Source organism: Hypomesus nipponensis, chromosome 18, assembly GCF_054491055.1.
Source record: "Hypomesus nipponensis isolate SF chromosome 18, ASM5449105v1, whole genome shotgun sequence".
Lineage (NCBI taxonomy): Eukaryota > Metazoa > Chordata > Actinopteri > Osmeriformes > Osmeridae > Hypomesus > Hypomesus nipponensis.
The window spans coordinates 18,813,301-18,828,537 of record NC_140378.1 but is presented as its reverse complement, the minus strand read 5'-3'; the positions used below and the strand labels follow the sequence as shown (position 1 = coordinate 18,828,537).

The 15,237-nt window shown below is 41.3% G+C and overlaps 2 protein-coding genes across 2 annotated transcripts; one reads left to right on the top strand and one right to left on the bottom strand.

The window, feature by feature from the left end:
• Positions 1–122: 122 nt before the first annotated feature.
• LOC146252581 (tumor necrosis factor receptor superfamily member 25) lies at positions 123–7,668 on the bottom strand. Its single transcript, XM_084679905.1, has 9 exons — positions 7,517–7,668; positions 7,199–7,283; positions 6,831–6,965; positions 6,536–6,641; positions 5,538–5,653; positions 4,852–5,013; positions 4,621–4,688; positions 4,033–4,096; positions 123–2,448 (listed from the first exon to the last, which is right to left on the bottom strand). The coding sequence occupies exons 1-9, from the start codon at positions 7,529–7,531 to the stop codon at positions 2,051–2,053; spliced, it is 1,149 nt and encodes a 382-aa protein (XP_084536031.1). The 5' UTR covers positions 7,532–7,668; the 3' UTR covers positions 123–2,050.
• Positions 7,669–8,297: 629 nt separating this feature from the next.
• On the top strand, positions 8,298–15,212 carry znf362b (zinc finger protein 362b). Its single transcript, XM_084679904.1, has 9 exons — positions 8,298–8,394; positions 9,493–9,556; positions 10,015–10,261; positions 10,403–10,507; positions 10,749–11,076; positions 11,313–11,537; positions 11,656–11,734; positions 11,928–12,086; positions 12,441–15,212. The coding sequence occupies exons 2-9, from the start codon at positions 9,494–9,496 to the stop codon at positions 12,555–12,557; spliced, it is 1,323 nt and encodes a 440-aa protein (XP_084536030.1). The 5' UTR covers positions 8,298–8,394; position 9,493; the 3' UTR covers positions 12,558–15,212.
• The last annotated feature ends 25 nt before the right edge of the window (positions 15,213–15,237 follow it).

The window sequence follows — 15,237 nt, the reverse complement described above, 5'->3', positions numbered from 1 at the left end:
GAGATAAAATGTTCAGCCACAATTTGGAGCATGTTTTGTTGTTGTTGCAGTAGCTAGCCTAGAATCGACGAGTCTTTGTTGCTGTTTTTCAACTGTTAGCCCAGTGCCCCTGCAAACGTTGGTGAAATCTGTGCCACTTATCGGCGAATGTTTTTATTTATCGCAAACCGCTCGTCCAAACGACATTACAGTGAGTCGTCCTGAGTCCTGAACCATTCATTTCAACTTCATACAATGCCCAGTTCTCGAGATAATCAAGCCACAGAGAGACACACAAACACTACTGGACTTATAGATACAGCATCTTTATAATTTAACTAAATAAACTTAATTCATACATTTCATTTTATAAAACCAAGGAGACGAGCATAGGTAGTTTCCTGTACATTGAATAGGCTATAATTATATCCCAACCAACACATTTCACGTTTTATGATAATATGAACATCATCCGTCATTATTAACATTTTCGACAGTGACCATAAACCATCAGTCAAAATAAGATTTTACAATTAGGAAATAAATAAATACAACCTTATTACTAGTGTTGGCATCTTTCCTTACCCAACTTGCAATATGTGTGTTTTCTCTCAGGGATAAATAGTTTCACTGATGTGTCAGGTGTGGAAAAAACTGGGGAAATTTGACTGAATTTATGTTACATTTAGTCATTTAGCAGATATCCAGAGCTTACTTACAGTAAGTACAGGGACATTCTCCCCGAGGCAAGTAGGGGGAAGTGCCTTGCCCAAGGACACAACATCATTTGGCCGACCGGGAATCGAACCAACAACATTCTGATTAATAGCCAGAGTCCCTAACTGCTCAGCCAAGTGACCCCTGATGATTAGATGATTATTAAGCTGACCACTACCCCATTATTTAAATATTAAAGTAATAGAAAGATCCTTTATCATACATCAGTGTAGCTGTAGTAGTTGAAAATGGCAGGGCTGTCATATTCAGTTTGCCTTGTGAGGTTTCTGTGGTGATGTTCCATTTGACCATATGAAGCGTAAATATAACTTTTAAGATAAAAAAAAAACTTTATATCTATCTGGCTACATGATACTGTTAGGATATCATATGACAGTTCATCCTGTCTAGCCCCAGAGGTTCCATGTTGCAATTCGATCAATTTTTGTCATAAAGACCGTACGTCAAGGACTCAAAGAATCAATAGTCCTTTACTGCAGGTTCGAAAGGGTATGAGTCAACGTTACTAATAAATAACTTCAAACAGACCAAGGCTTCTTCTAGAAAATCTAGATTACAAGTGCTTGCAGGCAGCTGTAATTTCATAGCTAATAGGTTCATAGCTACAAAGTATGGTTAATCCACTTTTATAATCATAAACAAACAAAAGGATGCCTTCCACCCCTCTTCCAAACCCTTTCTTATCTGAACCTGAAACTACCTCTTGCCTCAGCATTTGTTTTCTGATTTGGAACTGTAAATGAGGGCCAACTCCTCCACTTTGATGTCCCACTACCACAGGCACAGGGCCAGTTTGAACCTATACCTACCCAGTGTCGGCTCCAAGGGGGGGGCACTGCCCGTCAATGCCAAATGCCCCCCCCCCTCATTATTTTAGAGATACGTTTCTATAAGAAAGCGACATACAAAACGCCCCCTAGTGAAAACCAAATGCCCCCGCCCCCCCATCCAATTAATTCAGGAGCCGAGCCTGTCCCTTCTTCCAGCTGAACTCAAACTCACACACTACCTGCTGAGCCCTCTCTCTGTTCACACATCCAGGTGATTAACAGTCGTACGCCCATATGCACCTTCGACATGTGTCTTTACCTCTTCGTTCAATTGTTACTTCTAAAACATCAATTCAATACAGTGAATGTTTAGGTACATATTCATGTACACATTTTGCTTGGTCAAGGTCTATGGTCCCGTGATGCTGTATGATATCATTGAGAGTCACTTCTATGAGAGCCCAAACTGCATTACGTAGACACAGAACCGTTTATTACCAACGGCAGTGTGTCTGAGGTCCTACGACACCGTACCAAACACGGACGCCCTCAAACTGCCACCATCACAGTTCGGTCTTCATCACCCACGTCTCCATAATCCTGTGAGGCTGCGGTGACGTCACAGGCTGGGTGACTAGCCGGCCAGCCCCGGTGCACCACTGCATCTGGTCCAGGCTGCTCTGCAGCTGGTGGGCGCACCCGGCCAGCTCCATGTACTGCAGGGCCGAGTAGACATGGTCCAGGGTGGCGGCCGGCTGCTGGCTCCACAGCCGCAGCATCAGGTACTGCCTCTCCAAGGAGCCGGTGACCATGCCGGCCTCCAGCTCCACACGCTCCATCTGCCGCTCGGGCACCGCCAGCAGGCGGAGGAACTCTTTCCAACGGCGGAGTGGCACCTCCTTTATGATGGCGTAGAGAACGGTGGCGGGGATGCGGTCGGGTTGGGACTCTTGCCTGGGGACTGGAGAGAAAGGGTGGAGAAGGGTTCAGAGTGGAGGAGAGCGACTGGCTAGGAGGGTGACTGAGCGAGACAGAATATTGTTTAACAAGGAACTGTGAGAAATCGAAGCTTGATGCCCCAGTCTTGGGGACGATGCCCTTGAAAGGTGTTGTTCTTGATTCTCTCTGGTCGCGATAAGACAAAGCGGAGCTAAATGTCACGTGGTTTGTATCTCACATCTTTCTGCCTGTGTACCAAAGGCTTTGAAAAAACTGACTTGTGGCTTAACGTAAAAAAAAAAAATCTCCCTGGTACTTTCAAGGTTGGTTCTGTTTTAATCTGAGAAATGTTTGCAGTAAATGACGAATGAGGATGGAAAGGCTTCAGAGGATGTCATCATGAGGTTCACACAACACCCAACCTCACGATGACAAGGAAAGATTGGACCTGACCACACTGTTAGTGTCTGCCACAGCCTACCTTTACAAAGAGAAAACTGATGTCGAGAAAAATCCTAACATTTAGGTTTCCTCCATATAAGACAGAATTTCCTCACTGACACCAATGTGAACTCAGGTCCTATCAGGTGATGTGTGGGTGTTATGTCTCTGTGAGATTTCACATTCATTAGAACGGATGTATGAAATTTGGCAAAGTTTACAAAAAGGATATGGCAATTGCTCAAACGAAGGAGTGGAGAAACAGTTTAGCTTATCTGATTTCAAATTTCCTTCGTAGTACAACTTCTATGTGATTCCCATCAGCAAGGACCCTCCACTTTCCCAGTTCCTGACACGTGACTGACCATAGATAAGAGATGCGCTGACTGAGCAAAACGGAAAGAGTGTCGCTGTTTCTCAGTACCTCACCACATCAAAGCGTTTACCACACCACATCACAGCACAAACAAGTTCGTATGAGGCTGGAGAACACTCCTGGACTTATTTCCAGTAGTATTAGCACAAACAAACTCATTTGGTTTTGAGTTGTGTTTTATAAGGCAACCTACATTTTTTACATTCTTTGCCATATGATTACTTCCTATAACTCTTATATGTGGTTCAAACCTTACATCTATCTCTTTGATATAAGTCTGTTTGACGGAACACATTCAGGCTAGATTTTAGGCTCCAACAACAAACTTGCTAAACATCCCCAGATGGTCATGGTACCAACTAAAAGTCAAACTTATTTTGAATCTGAACCAGTGGGTCTGAAAGTGACGCAGAGGATGATCATGTGACCATTCCGCTGGTCAGCTGTTGGTTCAGTCATCTCTTAATTTGCCCGACAAACTGAAACTTGTGCAGAGTTAGAGATGCTGCTGTGATTTGGAAGTTGTGTGAGTTGGACATTGGAAATATAATGGGGTATTACTGAAAATATAGATGCTTGATTTAATTATGTATATAAATATAATGTCTAGTACAGGGACTTTAAAAAGCTACATGAGCACAGAAACAAAGTATTTTGGTCTCCAGCACTAGGTCTTACGGGTTGATGTAAAGGAGGTTTATCTCAGGAGAGATTGGCTGAGGAGCAGTGATTTTGAGCAGATCAAATCAGTCCCTATACCGTAGAAACATGTCTACTCGTTGGACTTACTTTCTACTTGTGGATTAGGCAGCAAAGGTGTCACATGGATTAAATCTTCTGTCCTGGACTGAGTCTGGAAGGAAGGCATAGTGGGAGAAAAACAGGAGTCAGGTGGCTGAGCGGGTAGAGCATCGGGCTAGTAATCAGAAGGTTGCCGGTTTGATTCCCTGCCGGTGCACATGATGTTGTGTCCTTGGGCAAGGCACTTCACCCTACTTTCCTCTGAGAGAATGTCCCTGTACTTACTGTAAGTCGTTATGGATAAGAGCGTCTGATAAATGACTCAATGTAAACACAATATGACTCAATATAGCATGTCCGAAAAACATCAACTGCACTGTAGTCTATGACACTGAAGCAAATGTCTCTGTGTGATTCACAAACAACACTACTCACATTTTGAAGGTATGGATGGAATCTATGACCTTTAGTTTTTCAGCCACCACACTCCACCCACCAAACCACATATTGTGAGGAAAGCCTTGATCTATAGTTTTTTTTCCCCTTGCATGTTCTCTTTCAGTATCTTCTGTCACCACTGACCCACACAGATTCTTATCCAAAGGAAGCAAAAGTAACATGAAAGTCAACACTCACGGTTAAAGTTCTTACAGGACAAGGCTGGTTTGCTTGAAAGACAGACATGGATGTTATCTCGGGGTTTCCTGTAGTACAGATATCACTTTGAATACAGAACATCAGGCTAACAACAGTCAACAAGTAAAAGTGAACATTGATCCGTGTTTTTATAAGCTGCAGTTTAAAACGTCTAAATTCATAAACATAAATTTAAAACACCGAAGGTGCCAACGACTATGTCATGAATACCGTTGCATTGGAGGCTCTTTGCAGATAACTCCAAGTCCTTCTCCCTTCTCAAACAAGCTTTTCTTGAAGTAGTGAGGTAGATCTTAATAAAAATCAGGATGCCAGGGACAACCAAAGTCAACAGTATGACCAGGGGAATCATCTTGGATAAATTTGGATCTGCTGGTGAAGAAAGATTGAAATTCAAGTTTCATGTTATTCTGCCAAGTACAGTTATGTTTTTTTTGAGTCCCCCAAAGACTAAAGAGATATTAAACAAAGAGTCACTGAGGCTGTTACAAGACCTTTGGGATGGGGTGCTTCTTATACAATACATTTTCAAAGAGGTCAAAGATGTTCTGGGATTCTCTCAAGCAAAAGTGGGAAAACTAGGAGTGGGGGGAAAAAAATCGATTCACATTTGAATCGCGATTCAGTCTGCTAGCGATTCCGATCGAATCACAAATGTGTCGTGACCCCAAAAATCGATTTGACTCGAATCCTGAGGTACCAAAAGATTCCCATCCCTAGGGAAAATGTTACCAATAAAAAATTAAAGAAATTCTAAAATTATTGATTCAAATGTATAATGTCAATTAAATTGTCAATGAATTAATTTATCCTTCACAAGCCGGCGCTACTGATACACAGACCTGTCTCGATTTCCAGTCAGCGTTGGGGAGCAAGGTGAAGGAACCAACACAAACCTTTAGACATTGAAGGTTTTGATGATGTGGTAGAGCTTGAGTTTTCTGTTTGGGTTGTGAAGGGGGTGGTGTTAGTGGGGCATCTGGCCACGCAGGCTACATTCCCCTTACAGTCACTGCAACACAGACAGGATATAGAGGGAAATCGAAGGAGCAAAATGATGGGTATACAGTGCCTCTACAATTCATGTAACACAATACTTTGGATATACAAATGGTAAAAAAAAAAAAAGATATGTAATAGTTATGTAGAACAGGTTTTAAATTAAACTACACAAGGTGACTGACCACAGCCACACACACAAATGGCAAACACCATTTCAATCTCATTTTGAGAATTCTGGTACAGGGTATATTTTAAATACGGTATATTTTAAAACTGAGAAGGTTGGTGTCCCCTAAGCCGACCTGAAACTATAAACAATCAGAGAAACCAAGAACACTAAGTTGGAAGATGTTTGCATTTTTGGCACTGGAAGGAAGTGATCAACCTATTGACCTGAATGAGTGCTCCATGTTCTGTTTGACATGGTTTTGGCATTAGTTACCATTTTGAATCTTTTAGTTTTAAGTTTGTATTTCATCAACAAAGGAAATTACTTGTCTTATGTGGCATACTGCCTGTGGAAAATGCATTTCAGATGCCTGGATTTTTCTTAAAGCCTCAATTGAAACTGCAAAGAAAGTCACTGCAATACAACAATGGTCAGTTCACACATTTGAATTGTGCTTCTATATCATGTGGTTCAAATGACTCAATTGTTAAGTAAAATCTGTTTTACTGTTAAAATCTACTGCTAAAGCTTCAGAACAGCCTTGTAACTTTGGGACTATCCCATGTAGAGTATGGCAAAAATAGAGGTTTGAGTAGTATCTAAGAGAGTTACTTCATATTTGGTGTCATCTGGTGTGGTCTCGTACACCTTGCAAATCTGGCATGCCTTCACCTAGTCTTAGTAAAAGCAACTCTTCACATGAAGGACATTCCTCATACTCACTCAACACAGGGTTTACACAGAGACTCAGGGTTCTCCTGGTAGTATCCGTCTTGACAAACACACTTTGCATCATTGTTGTAAACACAGTCCTGCGTTTTCACTTGATCTGGGCAACAAACAAACAAAAAAAAGTATTGATTTGGATAGAATATATCTCCAACGTAAATGTCAAAAAGGAAACTCATAACTAACAGGCCCCCTACGACGTAACAACGTTACTGCAGTCTAGTTAAAGCATCAATCATTGAAATCCGACCTCACAGACCCTTTAGTTGTAGTAAAATGTTACACTTACTTCCTTCACATTCACTGCATCGTAAACACCTATCTATAGAGTTGATTATTGCAGTGAATGTACCCTTAACACATCTGACGCATTTGTGGGTTCGTGGATTGGTTTTTGTAAGGCATTTTTCACCGGCATGATAGCCTACAGTGGAAAAACAGTGACATCATGATATTGTTTGATACTAAAAGATCAGCCTTAAAAAAAAAACGAGTTATATTTTAAATTGATGGATTAAATATTTAAAATTAGTATTGAATAATAAAGAAAATTCAACTAATGATATATATATTTTTTGGTTTACCTACTAACTATCCGTTATAATTGTGGAGAAGACATGATTAGGGCTGGTGATCGTATTACTTTGTGTTCCTTACCTGCTGGACACGATTCACAACAGGTGGTATTAGCTAGTATCTCGGTGCAGCTCAAAGCAGAGTGAGCCAACATCAATAGGACAATCTGGAAAGAAAAGGAAAATGTCTTATGGATAAACATAGCATGGCATGCTAGCTTGTAAGTAAATTAATTCACTGGAAAGCATATTGTACACCTCTAGTGTAACTCTTATTGAAGCATTATGAATGCCTAATTACCCAAAGGGTTAAGGAATAAAATAATACATCTTCAAAGATTTGGATCAACAGAAAAAAACAACCCACTATTCCATTGTGAAAATAAATGTAGATACTCACCAGTGAAAGAAACATTCTTACAAACTTGCTTTAAACCAAAATACTTGTAAAGATCATAAAGCCAAAGCAACTGTGTAGTTCTTTAACTGACATAAGTCTAAATGTTGAAACAAATATGATCTGAGTATGTACACTCTGCTGTGTTGGAAGGAAGTGAGTAACGTGAGCTTGTTCAGAAATTCGGAGAAGTGATATTAAGCAGGAAACAGTGACATAAACACCCAATTTTATGCCTTTCTATTGGTGGCTGTGATGGATACATTGATTACACGTAAGCAAGGTGCTTCTGATAAAATGCTGACATGTTATCTGGTATTTTTCGTGACTGAAAAACGGAAGTATAAGAGCAACAGTAGTGAGACAAATTATTTGTCTTCCGAATTATAAAAGAATACCCGAAGAAATAGCCTACACCATCAATGAAAGAAAGAAAACAATATTTCGACAGCAAAGGGTCATTAGTGTTTTAGTTCATAATTAGTCCACATCTGGCCAGCTGTGAAATCCATGATGAGACCTAATTGAATCGGCCAGTTAATGTTAATCTTGCGTGTTTACACATAACTGTGAGTCTTAATAACACCATTATAAGTTGTGGAGACAGAGTTGGTTGGCTATAATGATTGCATGTCAGTCACCTTATCCATAATTAAGAGCCGATGCTGTCTTTTAGCATGCGCATTTATTTTATTATCACAAGACGCAATTTAAGATGTTATAATGTCAAAAATGACCCAATACGACAGTCTGCAGCACCCAGAAGTGAACAAAGCGACCCGGAAGCGCTGAACCGATTGGAGGCAGGCAGAAAGAACATCAAGCTTTTATTATAAAGCTAGCTTTACTCGCTAGACTAAAATCTGCGATCGGAACATAAGGTATGAATTCAGTTATTTGGGGGGGTTCCATATATGTGCAATACTGTAGTAATAGGCAGTCACCAAAAGCGTGCATTGTGCAGAAAATGTGAGTTTCTAACCCTTGGTTCGTCATAAAAGTTGCAGAATTTTAAAAATAGATCAAAAGTAGACGCATCTTGGCCGCAATGAGCATCGTCTCTCAGAGGATTTAAAACAAATTGGTAACACTGTGGCATTTTATTTTCAGATGAAATTATCTTATCAGTAACATTGAGGTGCAGCATGCATCTTACCTATGTCCGTGCTATTTTGCAGGGCATGGTTGTTGTAGGAAGTGTCCGTGTTTTTTTTAGAGGTGGGGAGGCCGGGCTATTCAAACCTGCAATTCGGCGTAAACAATCATTCATGCTTTTGACATAATAAACACACCTTAGTGTCACGTTCGGCCTCTTTGTCAAGACTAACAGATGATCCCAATTCTGGGGTCTGCAGAATATGGCGTCCCGCCTTATAAAAATAACTCAGGCTGCCATTTTTGTTTCTCTTTTGTCTGGAAATGTTTTAACAAAACTGTCTGAGAATGTCTGAGTCGCACTGGTAGAATCGCACCGCCAAATTGTGCATTATTGATATCCACAGACGACATGAAGCATATGTCTTTACGTGTAGGCTACCAGAATAGAAAGTTTGCATGCTATTTAGTTGAGTTGAGCCACAACATATTAAAATCATATTACAATGTTAAATAATTGATCTCTTCTGACTTAAACATATTTCTATATATGATTGAATACACAAATTTCATAAAAGGAAAGAGCCCACCATTTACAAGTGTCTGGGTACGTCATGTGTGATATATCACACTGTAATGCAGTATAATAGAGTACCGTTAGGAAGCAAAACAGACTACCGTAATGAAATAGTAGAAATAAGTATTATAAATATATCGTCCATAACATTTTAAACAATGGTGAGAAGTCTCGCAATTGTAATTTTCTTGACAAACGAATACCTGCACATAAATAACCATATAAGCTTATCCTTTACACCGTAGGCTATTTTCAAATGTATCATTATTATAACTTTAATGCCTTTATCATACTACTTCTGTCTCAGGATGGCAGAGCCTCGATTCAACAACCCATATTTCTGGCCTCCACCGCCCTCTATGCCTGCTCAGGTAAGACTATTTTAATACTAACCCCGCAGTTCCACATTACAATGGTCAGGTTTCCCAAACCTAGTCGTAAAACAAACAAACCAAATGTTTTCTTAGTTTTTAGCGGTTTTGTGTCCATGTGTCAATACATACGTCACAATTTTGCCTGATCACTGTATGCCAGTAACATAACATTTATACTAAGCTTCATTTAACACTTCTGTTTTCTTTTATATTGAACTGCAAACAGTTCCATACTTTATTGTTTTATAATCCAACAGTTGACACAATATTAACCAATGATAAGAACATATTTACATTTAAAGCAAATATACGATGATCTGACCAAACGATCAAAATAGCAGTAAAAAAGGACTTCTCATTGTGCCAGTCGATCATTTGTAGGATCCGTAAAAGGCGGGACGACATTCACGCAAGGCGTCCGTTTTCTGTTGAGCATGACCCGTTAACCCTTTCAGCTGGATAACCTGGTGCTCATCAACAAGATCAAGGAGCAGCTGATGGCTGAGAAGATACGACCTCTGCACCTGCCACCCACCTCCGCCCCCTCCCAGCAGTCCCTCCTTGTGACCTCCTCGCCCTCAGACAGTGGGCAGCACAGCATGCCCCTGTCCAAGCCCCAGCAGGTTCCCGGGCACCACCAGCAGGGCTCCGCCCAGCCCGACATCGCCCTGCACGCCCGCCCGGCCTCCAGCTCAGTGTCAGGTACTGTCAAGAAGGACCCCGACCTTTTACTTCAAAGCAGATTCTTTCTTCAGAAGTCCCCCCCCCCCACACACACACACTTTTTTTTCCCCCGCGATACGATCAAATGATCGGTCTTGCCTTGTTTTTTCGGTGACGCAGACATAAACATGGACGACAAATCGGCCGTGAAGGCCAAGGGCCTGTGGGAGGACTGGCACATGCGGCAGATCGTGGAGCAGCCTTCTAGAATCAACCACCGCGCAGGTACGGTCACCAGGCCTCCTCGCACACACAGCTTCGTCCAAACGGATGGACCACTCGCAAACGTTGCACCCACACAGACAATATTGTTAGCAAAGCTGGCCTAGTCCTTACCTCCTGTGTTACATTCTCTCCACGCTAGCATTAAGGCTACTTTCCCAAGCTTTCATCTGTAGGCTATGGCATCTCCAGCACGAGCAGGGCTTCTGAACCTGCGTGTGCCGTGCACCCCTCCCCACTGCAGGTCTGAACCAGTCGTCGCGGGCGGACGGTCACGGCACGTCGGAGGCCCTCACCCCCACCACCCCAACCTCCAGCAGCCAAAACCGCCTCGGAGGCGCCCCCTCCGTCAACATCATATCTGGGTTGGCCAGTGGGCCCGGCATGGAGCACATGAAGGCCGGAGGCCTGGCGGGCCTCCTGGGGCCCCCGCCAAAAGCTCCTCGAGGACGGAAGAAGATCAAGGCGGAGAACAACTCCGGCCCTCTACTCGTGGTGCCCTACCCCATCCTGGCCTCTGGAGGAGACCAGGGCTGTATCACAGTCGCCCCTAAAGAGGGGAAAACCTACAGGTGAGGATACTTTGCATTGAAAGGTATTTTGGGGGGAATAAGTGTTCCTTTAGGTATGTTCCTTTACTATACAACAAAAGATACATTTCCTGTCTTGAATCGTCACTTTTTAGGGAATTCACACTTACTTCGTTGTTGCTGCAATCGTGCTCCAAATCTGGTTTCAATTAAAAGCAGTGTAAACTAGACCCTGCGCGCAGTGCATCATGATCACCTGTGTGTATCCCTCCACCCAGATGCAAAGTGTGCCCGCTCACCTTCTTCACCAAGTCCGAGATGCAGATCCACTCCAAGTCTCACACGGAAGCCAAGCCCCACAAGTGTCCCCACTGCTCCAAGTCCTTCGCCAACGCCTCCTACCTGGCCCAGCACCTGCGTATCCACCTGGGCATCAAGCCCTACCACTGCTCCTACTGTGAGAACTCCTTCCGCCAGCTTTCTCACCTGCAGCAGCACACCAGGTCAGTTCAGGATCCGGGAAAACAACGGGAACAGTCATCTGTGCATGTTTGACTCAGTATTACGTGACTTCCTACGTTTGCGGCCCTAACTCTGTGTACTTCTCTTCATGTGTCGTAGAATCCACACTGGTGACAGACCGTACAAATGTGCCCATCCTGGATGTGAAAAGGCCTTTACCCAGCTCTCTAATCTTCAGGTCAGTGCTATCACTTAAATGATTCGGTGTAGCTCAGTGGTAGAGCATTTGACTGGAGATCAAGGGGTCACGAATCTCCCCATGTATGGCGCTTTGGATACTAACGACTACTTAGACGTTATAAATACTAACAATATATTGTATACTATACATGTACTGCTACTTACCAGCTGCGTTTCCCATCCTGTTCCAGTCTCATCAAAGGCAGCACAACAAAGACAAGCCGTACAAATGTCCCAACTGTTACCGTGCCTACTCAGACTCCGCCTCGTTGCAGATCCACCTATCAGCTCACGCCATCAAGAACGCCAAGGCGTACTGTTGTAGCATGTGTGGCCGCGCCTACACCTCAGTGAGTACCCTCAGCATCAGAAACACCCCGCACGCTCGACGACAGACCGTTCCTTGACAGACCGTTCCTTGACAGACCGTTCCTTGACAGACCGTTCCTTGACAGACCGTTCCTTGACTCTAACCGCCGAAATGCAGTTTGAACTGCGCTGACTTCTGATCCTTGATTTTCTATGCTGTTTACTGTATATGCGCTGTTTGTATGTCGCTTTGGTTCAAAGCATGTGCTGGAGAAATCAAATGTAAAACATGTAATAAAATGCTGTAGGTAGTTAAGCCAAGCATGTAAACTGGCACCAACGTCAAGTCCCTTCCTTGTAAGTAACAGTTTTCTTTCTAACCTGTATCTTTCCAGGAGACGTACCTTATGAAGCACATGTCCAAACATACTGTGGTGGAGCATCTGGCTAGCCACCAATCACCCCAGCGGACTGACTCCCCAAATATCCCCATACGCATCTCCCTCATCTGAGCTCCACAGTCCATCGGCGTTACGTTGGAATTCGTTTTCTATGTAAGGCTGTAGTTCAGGGGGGTCCTGCACAGAAAGCCATCTACATAAGGCCTACTTAAGCACCAAACCACACCTGACTGGCTTCCAGAGAGTTCCATTTGATTCAGACTATTGGAGGTGAGTGTGTGGTGCGAGTCTTCTCAAATGTAACTGTAGAATGTGTCTGAAGGCACGGAACAGTCTTGTGCTGGATGTAATAAGCACTGACTTAGGCATTATGTTGGCTGCCATGCATTGGGCCCTCAAACTGCCATTTTTTCTTCCATTAAATGGGTTTCCAAAATGCACCAGACTATATTTGCCCTAATAAGGAATAAAGAAATACATGTTTGCTGGGTGTATTCTAGAGACATCCAAAGATAATCTTTAAAGCACTTTCAGGCCTTGTGGTTTTGGCTCAAATTGTTTCAATCTTTTAGAATGGAAAAGCAAAGGCATTGCTTGAGGCAGCTAAGAGTAATGACTGTGTCGAATTGAAACGTTTTTCTTTTTTTCCATTTCTTTTTTTTTTTGCGCTTTCTTCGTTTTACTTATTTGTATGCGTTAACAGGGTCATACATATAATCATTGAGAAATCGGAATTAAATGCATAATTATTTTATACGATTGTAAGTTTTTTTTAGATAATGATAAGTTATCAATTAAGCTACACAAACTCAAGTGCACAGAAACATATGGAATTTGTATTTTTTATCAAGGACTAGTTTCTCACTATTCATAGCAATATTGTTTTATTGATAAGAATCTCACAATTTGACACAGATATTATATCACACTTGGGTCAGGCATAATTTGCAAATACTGTCAAATAGGTGGGTTAACTTGTTTAAACCCCTGACATTAAACTAGTGGTCCAGTCCCATAATCTGTCAGTGTACCTTGACCTAAGTCTGAATCAAGAATCTACATGTAATCAGATTGGACTGGCCTGGGAGTGTAGCTTAAAGCTGTCAACCGCTAATGGGATTTGAAAGCAAGCTAACGGGAAAAATAAAATTCAAGCCTTTAGTGGTACTTGACACAGCTCTTAGAAGGCTTTCACAAAAACTCATGATGAGCATGTTGCTAATGTCATTAGCAGTTTTATCTTATGCCTGATGAGATAAGAGGTATTTGGCTTTCACAGAGAATGGTGCTTCGCAATACTTCAGTATGATTGAGTTAAGTCAAGTTCTCACAGAGTGACTCTGGCTGACAGTCATTACTCAGACAAAGCTGTGAGGACTGTGACAGAGAAATCGAGTGTTGTGGCTTGCATGTTCTATGAGTATTATCCATTAATTTCTACTCTGAATACTAGAAATATATACTGTAGCATTTGTAATCAGGCTCAAATATACTGTACTTGTATTGACTTATTCTCTGTAGTCTCACAATTTATGTTACTTTATTTTAATTGTAGTACCATGTCAAGTCAAAGCTATACCTCAGCTAGGTGAAACAGAAGCTGCTTCATTGATGACAGTCAATGAATTAAAACTGAGAAAATTGTTTTAAGTGCAAAGTTGGACCAAAAGGTGACCTGCTATTTGTGCATAATCTGTCCCCAGTTCCTTTCACACAAGTTATTCTAATGTAAAAACAAAAGAATCCTTACTGGTTTGCAAGTGCAAGCCAATGCAGTATAAGTCAGTTCCAATGCTTATTTAGCATACTATAAGTTGATGTGGTGGTGTATCTGCTAAGGTCTACTACTATTTTATTTCTTCATGCTATATACAGTATCGTTTGATGTACTCTTACTGTAACTTTACCCTCTGGTTACTCTGGGTGGTACTAGTACTCTGTATTATTCAGAGTATTTAAGAAAAGGTGCTAAGACTAGACATTTATTTAAGATGGAACTGACATGTAAAATACCTATAAATATTGTAGCTACAGCTACCAATAAATGTAGTATGTTTTCAGAAAAGTATAACTCAAGCTACTGGCCTGGAAACAGACATTTATGCCAACAACAGACCCTGCCTCTTCAACTTACTCTCTTTTGAGAGAATGGGGAAATGTACATGTTGCTTCACTGTAAAACATGATACTCATTTATAAAACCATTTTTTCCATACTGTTCTTTCTATTCACATTTTGTACAGGTATGCTTATGTAAGAACTTACTGTAATGTTTTTTTTTCTCTTTAGTTTTTTTTAACCGTATATTGATCATTCGTTATTAATATTCATGTTTTATATCAGTTATTTACTTAAAGCCTTAACTATTTTATCATAGAACAACAATTCTATTTCCATACTCTGTATTGTGTTCTGCAGTATTAAGTCTTGTAAACATATTTTTTTCCGCATGGAATATCAAAACTGTAATCTGTATATTAACTGTTAACCCATGTTCTCTATGAAAAGATACTATCTGTACATTTATTACACTTTTTCCCGTCTTGCATTGTGGTTTCATATAAAGTTTCCAGACAACTTCATATGCACAAACAAGACTGAGAAGTAAAACTAAGAATATCAATGTTTAAAAATCTTTGTATCTTTACCTTGTTTAATAAAAAGACTGTTATAAACACAATGTACAGTACTGAGAGATATTTCTAATCAAGGCAATATCATACACTGTATGCAGCTGCCATTTAAATACCCCAATATTTCATATCATTTAGGTAAATAAGAATGCAATTAC

Bases quoted from the DNA above. Each gene is read 5' to 3' on its own strand.
- znf362b (XM_084679904.1), top strand. From the start codon at position 9,494: ATGGCAGAGCCTCGATTCAACAACCCATATTTCTGGCCTCCACCGCCC. The intron at 10,262-10,402 runs GTACTGTCAAGA...TCGGTGACGCAG, and splicing joins GGCCTCCAGCTCAGTGTCAG to ACATAAACATGGACGACAAA. The intron at 11,077-11,312 runs GTGAGGATACTT...CCCTCCACCCAG, and splicing joins AAAGAGGGGAAAACCTACAG to ATGCAAAGTGTGCCCGCTCA.
- LOC146252581 (XM_084679905.1), bottom strand. The intron at 6,966-7,198 runs GTAAGGAACACA...TTTCCACTGTAG, and splicing joins TTGTGAATCGTGTCCAGCAG to GCTATCATGCCGGTGAAAAA. The intron at 4,097-4,620 runs GTGAGTGTTGAC...CCTTCCTTCCAG, and splicing joins GTCCTGTAAGAACTTTAACC to ACTCAGTCCAGGACAGAAGA.